The sequence below is a fragment of the Giraffa tippelskirchi genome, chromosome 7 (genome assembly GCF_054371585.1).
Source record: "Giraffa tippelskirchi isolate mGirTip1 chromosome 7, T2T-mGirTip1v1.2.pri, whole genome shotgun sequence".
Taxonomy (NCBI): domain Eukaryota; kingdom Metazoa; phylum Chordata; class Mammalia; order Artiodactyla; family Giraffidae; genus Giraffa; species Giraffa tippelskirchi.
Genome location: NC_137281.1, coordinates 148368331 through 148384427, shown reverse-complemented (window position 1 = coordinate 148384427; position 16097 = coordinate 148368331). Strand labels below are relative to the sequence as shown.

The 16097-nt window shown below is 57.2% G+C and overlaps 1 protein-coding gene across 1 annotated transcript; it reads left to right on the top strand.

Moving 5' to 3' along the window:
- Positions 1-4326: 4326 nt before the first annotated feature.
- On the top strand, positions 4327-9673 carry NGB (neuroglobin). Its single transcript, XM_081511434.1, has 4 exons — positions 4327-4667; positions 6073-6184; positions 6788-6907; positions 8290-9673. The coding sequence occupies exons 1-4, from the start codon at positions 4579-4581 to the stop codon at positions 8422-8424; spliced, it is 456 nt and encodes a 151-aa protein (XP_081367560.1). The 5' UTR covers positions 4327-4578; the 3' UTR covers positions 8425-9673.
- Positions 9674-16097: the final 6424 nt, after the last annotated feature.

Below are 16097 nucleotides of genomic sequence, written 5' to 3'. Positions count from 1 at the left end.
AACGCTCAGGCGGCCTCCTGTCCGGCCGCCCTCCTAATCTGGCCACCCCGGGGACAAGAGCTTCCTTGGTCTCTTGCACTGCTCTCCAGAGATGGGAGAAGAGCTGTCTGCCCACCCCACCCCCTCCTCTTTGCCCAGGCTGGCGCACACTTGTGTGGCTGCATGGGCCGATGCAGCTCCAAGGACTCAAGTTATGTCATTGGAAGATGCTGGGGAGAGGGGCTGTCGGAGCCACGCTCTGCACACGGGCTCCAGCCCCTGGGAGAATGTGACACGTCCCGCAGACGTGCTGGTAGAGGAAGGAGACATTTGCCAGCTCAACCTCCAGCCAACTTCTTAAACTATATTTTATATTAAAAAATTTTTTCTTCCACAGATAATCAGAGGCCATTTACTTTCGTAATAAATAGCTCTTATTTTGAATGCCGTGTTGTTCTTGTACTTAATTGAATCTGACTTGCCCTCTGGCTCCCAGAACGAAAAGAATGTTTTGAGTGCAAGAACCGTTCCATTGTGTCGGCAGTCTGAGCGATTCGGACTCCAGCAGAGGCCCTGGGCTGGGCAGGTGAACCCGGCTGTAGCAGGAGACACTGAGGCCCTCTCACGGATAAGGTTACTTGAGTAATGTTGGTCGTTATTTGCATTTATTTAAACTTATTCCCAAATAAGCAGGAAGCTGGACCTTATTTTTCCCTCTTGTAACCTCATCACACAAGTATGAGAAGGAATGAGAGAGAGAGAGAGCGCGTCCACTTTGAGACAGTTGAGCGGCCCAGCACTGCAGCACCAATGTCTATTCTGCTCCCCAGAGGCCCCCATCTTGGCAGGCGTCTCCTGATCAGGGGTCACGTTAAGGTCCGAAGGAGGTAAGAGCTGACGTGTTTTGGACCATAGCTGAGGGAGGAGAGGAGTCCAGTGGACTGTGAAACCAGGGGTCTTCGGGGCTCCTTGACCGCACCCCCCTCCTCTTAGGACCAAGAGGAGCTGGAGGCAAGAGGGGGGAATCCTGCAGCCCCGTGGGGGATGGAAGGGTTAGGAAAGGACCAAGCCCTTCCTGGCACAGCTTGGTTTACTGCCTCCCAACATGTCTGTGACACCGAGTCCTCATAAAGGCCCAGGGAAGTCACCGCTCTTTTTGTCCCCATTCCAGGAGAGATTCAATTCCTTACCCGAGGTGCCACAATTAGTCAATGGTAGAGCCGGGGCTGGGTTTCCCAGGTGGCGCTAGTGGTAAAGAGTCCTCCCGCCAGTGCAGCAGATGTGAGAGACCCAGGTTCAATCCCTGAGTCAGGGAGATATCCCCTGGAGAAGGGAATGGCAAACCCACTCCAGTATCCTTGCCTGGGAAAATCCCACGGATAGAGGAGCCTGGCGGGCTACAGTCCATGGGGTTGAAAGAGGCGGACACGACTGAGCACTTGGCAGCAGCAGGGCCGGGCCTCGGCACTGAGGTGGGCTTTTTCTGCTTTTCCAGCCTGGTGCTGGGACTAGAAGCACCTGCCCAGGACAGCCTGGATCCCCTGGGGAGAAGGCGTAGCCTCAGATTAGCACGTTCCTTTGCGCCTGCTGCCTAAAGCATTGACAGCTCATCCAGGGCCCGGTGTTTGCTGGTGCACCCAAACCAGTGGTCTTCTGGGAGGGAAAAAAGCCCTGATTTGTAGCATCCGTCCAGTCTCATGGTGCAAATGCTCCACCATGGCCTCTTCCAGGCCACCAACTTGACTGATGTCATCGAGAAACTGGAAAGATGAACCCAGTTGTCTTTCCCAAGCCATCTAAGAGCCAGCTCCAGCACCCTTTTGACCCAGACCCGGTGACCTTGGCTTGGTCAGAACTATGGATGCAGCTCTTGGTCACAGTCCATTAAAGTGAGGGAGGCAGAGGCAGTGGAGCACAGAGGTCTGGAGGAGGGGCCAGGGTCAGCCTTGAGGTTAAATACTGGCCCCACCACTTATGAGCCAGTTACTTAACCTCGTTGCCTTCATTTCCTCAACAGTAAGACAAGGACATAATAAACAGGATCTACTTGACAGAGTTACTATGAGAATGAAAAGTAATGATGCAAAGTCCCTTGCACAGTATCTAGACACGGATACTCAGGACATGTTAGCTCTTTATCGTTGGTGATTAAGCAGCCTCCATGACAACACTGGCCTCTCCTCGATTAGAACCTCCTGCCCAAGTCTGTGGGCAGATGCCAAGGAGGGGGGCTTCTGTGACTCCCCCAGCCCCTCAAATGTGGAGTCGACCCCCCGTCTCCTAGTTAAAATACACCACCCAGACAGCAAGGCTCAGCCAGGTTCCTGGGCCTTTTTGCTCAGGGGAGCGGAGATTAGAGAGCACTCAGCTCTCTCCTCCTGCCTCCTCCCAGCTCTAAAAAGGCAGAGCGAGTGCTGACTCCGCCGCTTACTAGCTAACCCATCAGACTCCAGACCCTGCCCAAAGGAGAAAAGAGGCAAGCAGCGTCCGAGAGTAGACTGTTGCCAGGAAGTGCAAACTGAGTGGAGTAGGAAGCCTTAGATGAGCCAGCAGGCCTGCACGGAACCCTGGGCATCTGGGCACTGAAAGATAAAGGTCCCCAGAGACATATGTGGCCCTGCCGAGCTGGCTGCAGGGCCACGGGACGCCGACCTGGGAGTCTAATCCCTGAGCACCTCAGCTTTCTCCCTTCAGCCCCCAGGCCCTTTGTGTTCTCCCTCGGGGATCCCCTGGACGCCTTAGGACACACACCAGCTGCCTTACAACTTTGCTCCCCTGCTCCAGCTCAGAGACCCCCAAGATGTGGGGAGGGATGGGGAAGAGAGAAATAAGGTGTGCTCCAAAGTCCCACGTCCCCCCCTGGAAGAAGGAGAGAAGCGAGATGGTTTTGCCAAGCTTGCCCAGCAGCAAGAGAGAAGAGTTCTGCTGAGGCCCTCAGGCCTGATTGAGGGCCAGCAGAAGTTCTAGAAGGCAAGGATTCCATACTTCATGCCTAGCACAGGGTTGGCCAGCAGAAGCTCCAGAAGGCAAGGATTCCATACTTCATGCCCAGCACGGGGTTGGGCATGGAGCCTCAGCCAGTTCATGACTGAAGGGTACACCCACCTTGTACCCACGGACCAAAGGAGGTGGGCTGAGAGGTTCTTGGAGACCCCACTCCACCCCCGCTTACCACACCGCTGAGGAAATGGGGAAAGAGAGGCGGGCAGACTAACAGGAGATAGGCTTGGAGACGACATAATGAAAGAAAAGTGAGGATCTTGTTCTTTAAAACATGGACCGCTAGGACTGGGCCGGGGCCCAAGGCACTTTCAGGGTTGAAAGAGAAAGGTTCAGGTCTTTCTCTTGAAAGGTGACCAACAAAGGTGAATTGACAGGAGACCAACCTCACACCCTGAATGGCAAATTCAGGAGATTCTGTTTGCTGAACTTCAAATTAAAGAAAGAAATAGTGCTTCTATTTAAACGTGTACGAAAGTCTATTAAAGAATCGCTGAATAGTAGAAGGTTCTCGCTGAACCCCCTCAATTGTACAGGCAGTGGAGGGCTCACAATTGCTGCACCTGAGACCCCCACCCCTGGCCAAGCAGAGCTGGGGTTAGAACTGGAGCTGACAGATTTCTAAGGATGGAGCCTCAAGAAAACGCAGGCCTGGCTGGACACAGCAGTGGTCCTGGTCCTGGCCCTGGCTCTAAAGCTGAGCGCCCTGGTGGCCCCAGAGTGTGCCAGGGTGCTTCAGTCAGTAACCAGAGCTAGGGCAGACCCTGCCCTACCCTTTGCGGCCCTTCCCCGGCTCCGCCTTGTCACACAGGCAGGCGCCCTGGCCTTCTCTGACCCCCACCTCGGGGCAGCAGGAAGGAAGCCTGGTGCCAGGGGTCGGAGACCTCCAGGCAGTGTTTGCGTGGGGTAGCGGAGAGGCCAGCAGTCCTAACTGCTGCTGCTGCTGCTGCTAAGCCGCTTCAGTCGTGTCCGACTCTGTGCGACCCCATAGACGACAGCCCACCAGGCTCCTCTGTCCCTGGGATTCTCCAGGCAAGAATACTGGAGTGGGTTGCCATTTCCTTCTCCAATGCATGCATGCATGCTAAGTCACTTCAGTCGTGTCCGACTGGAGTGGGTTGCCATTTCCTTCTCCTGTGCCCTAACTAGTAAGTGGTAAAATGTCACCGGATGAGAAACCGAGGTCCCCAGAGGCTCGGTGATTTCCCTGAAGCTCTGAAGCCCTGTCCTTTCCCAAGCCGCCAAGTCCGCGGCCAGAGTCGGTCGCCCTGAGATGCGCGTCTATCCGGACCGAGAGGGGCGGGGGCCGCGGCGGCTTTAAAGAGCCCCAGGCGGGCGGCGCGGGGCGGGGCGCAAGGCACAGCGGCCGGGAGCGGGGGTCCTTGGAAGCGCCGGGCCGGCTGGGGCGCCTCCACCTGGGCGGGGAAGGAGCGGTGGCTGGACCATCCGCCCCCCCAACCCCCGGCGCCCCGGCCGAGGTGCGGGGGCCGTAGGAGGCGCCGAGTGGCCGCGTCGCCGCAGAGATGGCGCGGCACGTGAGGTGACGGTGCCCGCGCCCCGAGGGTCCCAGCCCTGCGCCCCGCGTCCCCTGGGGCGAGCATGGAGCGCCCGGAGCCCGAGCTGATCCGGCAGAGCTGGCGGGCGGTGAGCCGCAGCCCGCTGGAGCATGGCACCGTCCTGTTCGCCAGGTGAGGGCGGCCCTAGCGCCCCCGGGGGTGCGGGGAGCGGGGTGCCTCTCCAGGAATGGGTCGGAAGCGGCTGAGCCGGCGTCGGAGGAGCGGGGCGCAGCGACGGGTGGCGCGGCCCCTGCGGCTCTTCCCGCGGCGGCCGCGTAGCAGGGCTCTCTGGGCGCCGGCCAGGGTGCGCTCCCGCCGCCCATCTCCCTACACTCGGGGCCCCGCGCTGCGCCCCTTCCCTGGCCGTGTGCCTCCTGAGTGTTCTTTCCTTGGGCGATGACTGCAGGGGTGCCCACCAATCCCCCTACGGAGAAATAACGGGTTGTCCCAAGGCCCTGCGTGGGGAGGCTGTACCGGGCGCCTGGCCCTGCAGGGCACGGGGTCTGGGCCCCGGCAGTGTGCGCTTCCAGTAATCAACTTCAGGACAAAGCTTCCCGAGCAAAGGACAGGCTGGGACCTGAGACCCTCCAGGGAAGGGAGGACAGATGCCCAGTTCTCACCACCCGAGAGAGAGGGGTGAGGGAGTGTGCAGACCCCAGAGGGGAGGGGAGTCTGCCTTCAACCTCAGCTTGAGGGTGTCTAGGTAACCCCTCTGCCATCACCAAGGAGACGATGCCCTCTCACCAGTTTTTCAGGAGCCTTGGCTCCTTTAAGCCAGCCCAGAACTTCTGAAGAGGTTTCTCTAAAGCATCCCCCCACCCCAAACTAAAAGGGACTAAATTTGCCAACTCGGCCCTCCCAGATATGGATGAGAGCTTATACTTGGGCCTCTCAGTTTTCCCCAAACCCACTCTTTTCTCAGGCACCCTCTGGCCATGCTGCTCCCAAGCTATGTGACCTGAGACAAATGACTCAACCTCTCTGGGCTTCTGTTTCCTCCTCTATAAAACTGGGTAACAGTTACACCCACTGTTTAGGATTGTGAGGGGATATCTGAGTAAGTCACATGCAAAGTACTCAATACTCAGAAAGTGTTAGGGCTTCTGAATACTAATTATTATCGTTGCTGGGCCAAGCGCCGTTGGGCAGGATGGGACTAGGGGGTTTCCGATCAAAGAATGAGAGGGAAGGAAGGAGAAGGAGACAGACGGCGGGAGGGGGAGTCCCCACCACGGACTCCGGGCTTCCTGTTTGAGGATCCCTGCCTGTACCAGCCTACACCCCTCCGGGGTTTATGGAGGGGCTTCCCTGTGAGGCCTGGGGAACACGTGTTTTCCACGATACAGAAGAGGTAAGAGGGGCCAGCGGCAAAGCTGGCCAGGCGGTGCGTGCCAGGTTGAGGGTGAGCTGTAGTTTACAACTCTGTAAACTCTGTAGTTTACAGGCTCTGCGCACCTTCTCCTGCTGCAGGGCAGCCAGGGCCCAGGGGGCCTGGAGGGGCGACGCCCCAGGGCTGACACTGGGCCTCCCCCCGCAGGCTGTTTGACCTGGAGCCAGACCTGCTGCCCCTCTTCCAGTACAACTGCCGCCAGTTCTCCAGCCCAGAGGACTGCCTGTCTTCCCCCGAGTTCCTGGACCACATCAGGAAGGTGAGGGGAGGTGGAGGGCCTTCCTGGGGTAGAACAGGAGAGGGAGAACACGGGGTGGGAGAATTCCTTCTGTGTCCTGCCCCAGCCCCGAGCTGTGCCCCTTCTCCTGCTCCCTCCTGTCGGAGGCATCTGTCGCTTTCCCTCTGTGCTGAACCAGGCAGAGTTGGGGCACCCGGTCAGCCAGTTGCTCCCAGCTCTGCCCTTTGCCCTTGGCCTCGTCCCTTGGCTCCTGTAGGTGGTGTTGGTGCTGATCCATCATGGACCATCCCCCTGGGAAAACCAAGCTGGGGTTTCCTTAGAGGCTGGTGGCTCTTACAGGGCCTCAGCCTCCCGCCGTCCCCGGAGGATAACACTGTCCAGCAGGTGTGTCTAGGGCTTAGCACCTAGCAGAAGGCAGCTTCCTTCATGGCCTAACATTAGTAGTCTGGCCACCATATGCTGAGTGCCTGCTGTAGGCAGACACAGGCTGCCTTTTGCCTCTGATCCTGGATAAACGAGAGTCCTCTCTTCCTTCTGGTTGGGAGCGCCAGGTTCTGGACTGGTTGTGAGCGGGGGCGGGGAGTTACTCTGATCTCTGTTTCACTGCGACCTTGACCTTGGCAGGTTATGTTGGTGATCGATGCTGCGGTGACCAACGTAGAGGACCTGTCCTCACTGGAGGAGTACCTGGCCTGCCTGGGCCGGAAGCACCGGGCAGTGGGCGTGAAACTCAGCTCCTTCTCGGTGGGTAAAAGGGCCCTTTCTCTCTCCAAAGCTCCTGGCCTGCCTGAGGCCACCACTCTCTCCCAGGCCCCTCCTATCCACTTGTTCCTCTCTCCCTCTCCTAAACCCTCAGATGACTGCATTGTTAGGTGCTTGCTGTGTGACCCTGGAACTGCCTTGCCCTCTCTGAGCCTCCAATTTTTCTTCTTTGGTGTGGTTTCTCTTAGAACCCATAGAAAGTGAAGGAGCCTTTGGGATTGCTGCTCAGTTTTATATCAACATGCATAAAACCATCCCAGAACAAATTGGCCTAAAACAATGACTTCTGATTCCCCTGGGCTCAGTTGAGCGATTCTTCCATCCCACATGCTGTGGCAGGAGTCACGCGTGCACTGCATTCAGTTGGGAGCTCAGCTGGGGCTGGAATGTCCAAGATGGCCTGTCATCCTTTGGGATCCCTCTCCTTGTGGCCCCTAATCATTTGGTAGTGGAGCTGAGCTTCATTCCAGAGTAGCTGCTGAGCTCCAGGAGGGAGTATTCTAAGAGGACAAGCCAGCCTCTGCTTGTATCACGCTTGCTAATGCCCCACTGGCCAAAGCCAGTCACATGGATGAGCCCTGTGTCAAGGGCATGAATCCTTGAGGTGTGGCTCACAGGGGACCACTCACCTGATGGCTCACCACACGGTCCAATCACCTTGTCAAATGTAAACACCTTGAGGAAGGAACTGAGTTTGTCTTGTTATTCTCTCCATCCCCAGCACTAGCAAAGCGTCTGGTCTTTCATGTGTGTTCAGGAAATATTTGTGGAATAAATACACTGTATTTTGTAGTTAATAATAAAAAAGTGAGAGCCGTTATTATTGCTGAAGACTTACTGGGTGTAGATGCTGTGCCAAGAGCTTTTAATAGATGATCTCTTAATCATTCCAACAACCTGATGAGTTGAAAGTTTTGCTGTTGAAGCAACTGAGGCTCAGAGAGGTTACCTAACTTGCTCAAGGTCACACAGCTCAGAATCAGTAGAGTCAAAAAGTGAACTCAGGATGGCAGAGCCTGTGCTCTTAACCTCATGACTACTGTCTTGCAGAGGAGGAAACAGGAAGAGGGACAATGATTTTGCTTGGTGTGAGCTGGAAGTCTCAGGCAATGCCTCACCCCCCACTCATGGGGTGGTTGTGAGGCTGGGAGTGGAGTGAAATGCTTTGTTCACTTTAAAGCCTCACCTTTAAGTGGCACCCAAGGATTGGGGAGCAGAATCATGCTCAGGAAGCATGGACCCCGTGCAGGAGAGCCAAAAAGCCCAGGAGTCCTTATCAGCCCCCACCCTCAGTTTCCTCACCTGTAGAATGGGGGCATGCCTCCCTGTACCTGGGAATAACAGGTGGCCCCTTGCCTCTGCAGACGGTGGGTGAATCCCTGCTCTACATGCTGGAGAAGTGCCTGGGCCCTGCCTTCACACCCGCCACACGGGCTGCCTGGAGCCAACTCTACGGGGCCGTGGTGCAGGCCATGAGTCGAGGCTGGGGTGGCGAGTAAGAGGCAGCGCTGCCCAGCGGTTTCCACCTGGTGGCCTCCCGCCTGTCTGTGTCTGTCTGTTGGTCTGTGTCCATCGTAGCCCTGGCTCCCCTAGGCCTCCCTGCCTCGTGGTCCTTGTCCCCTTGGCTGTGCCAGGGAGGTGATGGAACAGGACTGGGTCTCAGTCCCCCTCACCCCAACCGCCAGCGGGGTGGCTTCTCCTTTCCGATTTCCAAGTTTCCCCTAGCTTCCTCTCTGCTGGCCCAGCCTTCCCCTCTGGCCTCCCCACCCCCTCCTCCAGGAGGAGGAGCAGCGTTTTGGCGGCAGAGGTGGCAAGGGGCCCGGGGGTGGGGGGGGCATGGGGCTTGGAGGGGTGGACGCTCTCATCCTCCTCCCTGCCCAGGTGAGCCTGGGCTGAGGCGGGCAGTGGGCTGGGTGAGCTTCGAGCACCTTCCCAGCTCGCCTGCCCTCAGAGCGTTTCTCTCCCAGCAGTGTGTTTGCTTTGCACAAGGAGAGAGGTGCAGAACAGCTCCAGCCTTCGTGGTGGAATCCCAGGCAGCCTGAGCAGGTGGCCTGGAGACTGGCTGGTTCTGTGACGGGGCCCCTCTGGGACTCGGGGTAGGGGGCAACCTCTCAGATGCCCCCCAACAAAGTAGTTTTTCTTTTCTCGTGTCAGGTGGGAACTCCCCTATAGATCTGCAGGAACCAGCTAGCCAGCCAAGGTGGGCAGGCTCGGGAAGGGCCAGGAAGATGGGGGCTTCCTTCCCGAGACCTGAGTCTCTTCCGCAGCCCTGACTCCTGCAGAGCCTGAGGCTTATCCCCCATCCCCTACCCTTTCTGCCTCTGCTCACACCGACAGCGGGTCCAGAGCACCCGTATTTAATACCTGCTGTGTGCCTGTACCTGGGCTTCCCAGGTGGCGCTAGTGGTAAAGAGCCTGCCTGCCAGTGCAGGAGACGTAAGAGATGTGGGTTCTATCCCTGGGTCGGGAAGATCCCCTGGAGGAGGGTGTGGCAACCCACTCCAGGATTCTTGCCTGGAGAATCCCATGGACAGAGGAGCCTGGCGGGTTAGAGTCCACAGGATCTCAAAGAGTTGGACACGCCCGAAGCAACAGCACACACGCACGTGTGCCAGTGCTTAGCAGGGTTGATAGAAAACAGCAGGAGAGTCCCCCTTCCCACGCTCTGAACTGTCTCCACTTTTATCTTTTGCTGCGTGCCGTGCTTGTATAAACTCACTAGAAATAAACCTGTTCTGTGTGCCTCTCTGACCCTCTGGGACTGGTCTTTTCTTTGGCGTTGGCTTGTGTCCAGATGAAGCTGCAAGGTGGTGGATGGAAGGTAGTGAGGGAGGTTGGGGGTCAGGAGGATCAAGGCCAGAGTGGGTGGAAAAGAAGGGGGGGGTGTGGGGAAGTCGATGGCTGAGATGGTCTGCGGTGGAAACTAGCTGGCAGGGCACACAGCCGGACTACATTTCCCAGCGTCCCTTGCATTTCGGTGAGAAAGGCGACTGAGTTCTGACCAAGGGAATGTGTGGACATGTGTACCACTTCCAGACCTGGTCCCCCCAAACTCCTGCCTGATCCTCTGTGCTCTGTCATCCTCCAGTCGTCTTGATGCGGATCTCAGTGACCTTGAGGGCCATGCCTTGAACATGGCAGGCTCAAAAGGTGGAAGGAGCCTGGGTCCCGAATCACTGCTTGGAGGAGAGCACCCCCTAATTAGAAGTGCCTTGCAGCGTCCAAGCGCTTCTCCTGCATGTAGTACAGGGGCTCATTCATTTTAATTTTACAGGAAAGAGACAAACTTGTGTTTGTGCCATTACACATTTGGGGGTTGGCTTATTTCAACACATACCCACACTAGTCTGGAGTCTGAAGCAGTTCACTGGTCAGGGGTCTGGGAGCCCACCCGCTGGTGGACAAGGCGAGGCCACGAATTGAATGGGCTAGGTGTCAGGACAGCGGCAAACAGCAACAAACCTTGCAGGGTTTCCGAGGAAAAGCTCCTAGAACCTCTTTGGAGGGGTAGGTGCCAATCCCAGAGTGGACTTTTTAAGGAGACTTAATGTGTTAAGCTGGGGAGTACATTGCAGTTGAAGACCAGCTGTGAGTGTGTGTGTGTGTGTGTGAGCGTGCACGTGTGTGTGTGTGTGTGTCAGGAGGAACAGGCAGGCAACCGTAGAGAGACAGCCAGGTGAATGGGGAGTGAGTGACTTTAACAGTGGCCTTCATCCAAGCAGACTTGGGGTTACCCCCTCACCCCCCATTCACTCCTGGCCTCCAACATGTGGGGCCCTGGAGCTGGGCTGTGAGTGGCTGGAGGGGCTGCACCCGGGCCGGCTGTCCTCACCCCAAGGTCTGATTTTCTCAGCCCAGACTAATGCCACCGGTGCCAGCAGAGCCTCCCTAGCTGCAGCCAGGGCCTCACTTTTGTTAAGCTCTAGGGGCCAGGCCTGCCCAACTATATGACTGCAGACCTTGGGTTGGAGCACGTTAGGAAAACTTTTCCCCACTAGAGCATCAAAGGGATTTTTCTCTTGAGCCCCACAGGCTCCCATGCAGGGGGCCCCCTCTGCTGTGTGAAGAAAGAGTGGCTCAGACTCAGGTGGCCACGCCGAGCCTCAGGATCCTGAATGCTTGACACCCACACCGGAGACGGGGTGACCTGGCTCCACATGGGCCGAACCCCCTCCTCCGATGTGTCTGGAGCCATCCTAAGCATGGGTGCTTTTGCCTCTCTTGAAGGTCTTTCTTGCACTTGTGGATGTCTCCAAAAGAGTTGTTCTTCCTTGTCCTCATATCCTCACTCCCGTGAGAGGATGGGAACCCATTTCAGCCAGCCTTTCATTCCCCCGCCCCCATCTCACCATCAAGGTCATCAGCAGCCTCCATCCTGCCCAACTCAGGGATCGCATCCCAGGCTTCATTTTGCTCTTCTGCTCAGCAGTGCTTGGACAAGTTGAGCACTTTGGTGGGCACTTTTTTCTTTATTTTTAAACTTTTTATAGTGGAGACGTGTTAACATACACAGAGATCAGAGCCTAACGGATCTCCAGGTACCCTTCACCCTTGCATCAGCACTGAGCAACTCAAGACCTCTTCCTTCCTGACTTTTAATTTTGCTGGACAGTTTCAAAGCTAATCCCAGATCTCATGTTTTTTCGCCCATAAGGTCTTTCATATGATTTTCTAACCATTTTTTTTCCTTTTTTTTTTTACCTCTTAACCCACGCTATCAATGTATCGACCAGTTAGCTCCTCAACATAGCCAAATGCACAGACCATATTTGAATTTCCCTGGTATCTCAGAGATGTCTTTCTGCAGCTGGTTCGTTCAATTCAAGATGCAGCCAAGGGCCACACACCGTATCTGGTTGTGCCTCTTAAACATCTTATTTTCTACCAGGCTCTCGATCTCTGCCCCGTGCCATTGATTTGTGGGCGAAACCTGGTCATTTGTTTCACGGCATGTCCGGCAGTTGACCTGGCTGGTGCCTCTTGGTGGCGTCTTTGAGCTCACCCCTCTCTGTCCCGTATTTACTGTCAAGTGTGGTTTCAGGTGACCCCATGCCCTCCCCTTTGAGTCCCTTTCTTCCTTCACTTCTGGGACGCCAGGCTCTCCTGGTTTCCCCCCTCCTCTCTGCGGCTCCTTCTCAGTCTCCCTTGCAGACTCTCCTCCCCTCTCCCTCCAACCTCCTCCTCACCTCCGCCTGCACCCCTGGAGGTCGCGGCCAGTCCCCCGCTTTCCACACCATCTGGATGCTGAGGGCTCCAGTGTTCACTCCTCCGGCCTAATTCACCTCTACTCCAGACTCTGCCTCCAGCCACCCGCCCAACATTCGCATGGGGCACCATCTCAAAGCTAACACAACCCAGGTGGAGCTCTGGGTCTCCTTCCCAGACCTGCTCCTTCCCAGCTTTCTCCGCTGTGGCGAACCAGTTTGCCTAGTTGTTTGGGCTGAAGAACTGGGAGTCATCTTCACCTCCTTGCTCTCTCTCAGACCTCACACCGAATCTATCCAGGAATCCACCAGCCCTGTACCAAATCTCACTTCCTCTCTCCTCTTTCACTTGCCCTCTCCTTGTCTGAGCTACCATGTGGTTGCCCCAGGCTGCCCTCATCAGAGCCCCCCAAGGGAGCTTTCTGCTTCCGTCTTGTCCCCTCCCCGTGGCTTGTAAGGGGGTGCTGTCTCTTCCCGGCTGTGAATCCTCCAGTGGCTTGGCCCACGGAGCCCGGCTGCCCCCTCAGACTCCACTCCCATCCCCTCTGCCCCTCACTCACTCTGCTCCGGCCACTGCGGCCTCCTCACTGGTCCTCAGCCCCTTCACGCCACCTCCACTGGCTCATGTGTCTGGAGCTTGTCCCACGGAACTTGTCCCCCCATCCTCCCCATCTACAGACACTCTCCCATCCTGCTTTGTTTTTTTCTTCAAAGCGCCTGTCCTGATATCCCGCTACATAAATGTGTTCATTGTACTTACGTTCTATTGCAATTGACACGGGAAGGCTGTCAGGAAAGGCACTTTGGGCTCTGTGTTTGGAGGGGAGAGAGGAGGAGGGGTTCAAACCATGGCTGAAAGTGCCGAGCTAGGCGGAAGTGACCCCTGAGGCTGGTCTGTGTCTCTCTCCGACCCAACAGTAGTACTTATTGCCAAGGAAGGTGATTACAACAGAAGTCGTGCCCGTGCTAGGCATTAATCACTGTAAGCCCAACAGTAAATGCTTCTTTGGGCCTAATCTTTGGTTACCTGCCAGGCACCCGCTATTTGAGCTCTTTGGAGGCAGAGTGAAGGGACGAGAGGTTATCCAGCCTGTGCATTTGTAACTAGGTACAGGCCACTGGGGGCTTCGCTGGTGGCTCAGCGTCAAGAATCCTGCCTGCCAATGCAGGAGACGTGGGTTCCATCCCTGGGTCGGGAAGATCCCCTGGAAAAGGAAATGGCAACCCGCTCCAGTATTCTTGCCTGGAGAATCCCATGGAGAGAGGAGCCTACAGTCCACGGGGTTGCAAAAGAAGTCGGACATGACTGAGAGACTAAACGACAACCGGCTACAGGGCTACCCCTTCCCTGAGGTGAAGGCGGTGTGAGGTGCTGGGACCAGCTGCCCTGGTTTCCTGCCAGCCTCAGGAGAGCCTCGCCCCCTCAACCCTCCTGCACCAGAGTCACTGGGGGGATTGAGTGAAACAGGAGATCGGGCCCCACCTCATAAATTCTGGCTTGTTCAGGGAGGTGGCCTGGAGGTTGGGATTGTTTAAAATCTCCAAGGAGACTTCCACCAGCAGCCGGAATAGAGATCCAGTACTTGAGGCTTGAGAGAGGCTGGGCTGCTGGTTGTCAAGGCCATGGTATCGCAGATGTTCAAAAAACAGCCTCTGTTGAAAAAAAAACCTGTGCGCTGTCTTCCAAGAAGCTGGACTCCACCACGCTTCCCCAGGGCCTTTACAGAGAGAGCTTTGCAGGCAGAGTCGGCCAGCACGGAGTTCCCCGACGGCTTTGGGAGTGTGGTAGGGAGCTACCCCAAGTGTGGCCTCCACAGGCAGAGCCTCCGGGAGCCCAGGGCCCTTCTGCTTCTTCCCCAGCCCTGCAGACCCCAGCCTGGCACTCGGGGCGGTGCTCCAACACTCTCTTGGGCAGAGCCCCATGAAGCTGGCATCCTGGACCACCCTGGCACCAGGCCTCCCTCCTGGCCATCTGCCCAGTTCCCCCTCCCCAACACCCCACCCTTGTTTCCAGGCCGTGGAACCTGGCCTCTCTTGTCTGGCCAGGGTGGTCCTCCTGCTCCCCTCTCCACTGAAGCGTCTCTTGTGGATTTCATCTGACTCTACTTGGAAACTAATAGCGTTGAGGGGAGAGAGGTCAAGGGGGTGGGCCCTGGGTCCCTGGCCAGGCTCACACCATGGGGAGCTTTGAGCCCACACCCATGAGTGGACCATGACAGCCTGGGGAGAAGGTCCAGCAAGCGGGGGGTGCTCAGGAGCACCCCTTGGGAATCGAGCCCTGAGTGTGTCCTCTGCCCTCATAGGGGGCAGTGGCGGAGGAAGCCCCCCTCCACACCCTGTTCCCTCTATCCTTGCAGCTGAATCTGCTCCATTCAGTAATGGACCAAGCGATTGACTTCCCGCCCTCCTGCTTTCAGGATGAGGTGACCGGTGCCGGGACATCGTTGCTGCCTAGAGGAAGGCCCAGAGTCCTGGTCTCCTAGGCGAGGACATGTTATTGTCCCCCAGGGTAGGGAAGTTTTCCTCCTTGTCATGGGTATGACAGCTGACATAACTACCCTTTGCGAGAGGGTTTTCTTGTTCCGTTCAGGCCTGACGTGGCAGCCCAAGTGCCCAACCTCTCCCTGCCCCTGTGTCACTGGCCGAGGCTGGTGCAGACCGGAGCCCCGCCTGCTGCCTCTGCTGGGGGCCTCCATGGGACTAGTCCAGCTGCTCATCAGGCCAAGAGCCAGCTCTCAGGGCCCAGCACTCAGCCTGGGGCTTATGCTGCCCAGGGGAGGCTGCCTGATGGCTTCTTGGGTAGCTCAGGGACCAGAAAGTTCTCATCTACTTCCCAGGTGGTACAGTGGCGAAGAATCCGCCTGCCAATGCAGGAAACACAAGAGACGTGGGTTCGACCCCTGGGTCAGGAAGATCCCCTGGAGTAGGAAATGACAACCCACTCTGGTATTCTTGCCTGGAAAATTCCACTCACAGAGGAGCCCAGTGGGTTACCGTCCATGGGGTCGCAGAACAACTGAGCACACAGCTTTAGCAGTGGTTAGGGGGCTCTTAGAGCACCCGCAGTGGAAAGAAAGAGGCAGGTTCACTTCTGGTCTCTCCAGGAGACCAGGCAGCACTTGCCAGTCCTTTCCCTGTGAGGCCAGGGGCCAGGGAAGGCCTCAGGGCTCAAGGCATTCCCAGGGGGACAGCTTCTGGCCCCAGGCACCAAAGCCACAGTACAAGACGTGTGCTCCAGCCTGGCCACCTCCGGGAGCTCCGGCTCCTTCCAGATGGACGGGAGGCCCTGCTGGGCGGGTTCAGACGCAGAGGCACAGGCCAGCTGAGGTTGGGAGGACTTGTTTATTCAAGGCACGGTCATAGCGTTAATAACAAGAAGGTTTGGCGTTCTGGCACATTCCTTAAGTGGTGGTGGCCAAGGGAAGTCCACACGCCCACTGGGGTCCCCAGAGGATGCAATGCTGCTAATAGGCACTTCGCTTCCAGAAGCGTCTGAGGAAGAGGCAGGCAGGTGTGGAGCTGCCCTAGGCCCAGGGAGGGACACTTCTCGAAGACTCTAGGCGATCCCTGGTCCGGGAGGCAGCTCTCTCCAGAGAGAGGCAGGTCTGAGGCTCTGGGGAGGGGGCCGTGGACAGGGTGGATGGTGGTAGGCGGAGCCAGAGAGTGAGACCCGCGTGGGCCAACGGCACCGGTTGGAAGGGAGGTGCCCGAGGAGGACCTGGCTGTGCGTGGTGGGCCCCAGGCTCACCCACGCCCCCAGCAGTGGCCGCGCGAGTTGGAGCAGCTGTGGCCGGGGCCCCGGCAGGTTGCCCTGGGTCTCCAGGAAGAGCAGAGACGCCAGGGGACTCAAACGCTCCCAACACCCTCCCCATCTTTTCTCAGAACCAGGCCACATTTGATCCAGGTTCAGAGCGGGCAGCCCCAGCCCTGCTGCTGTGTCATCTGCTGGGACCCTTCCCATATGCAGC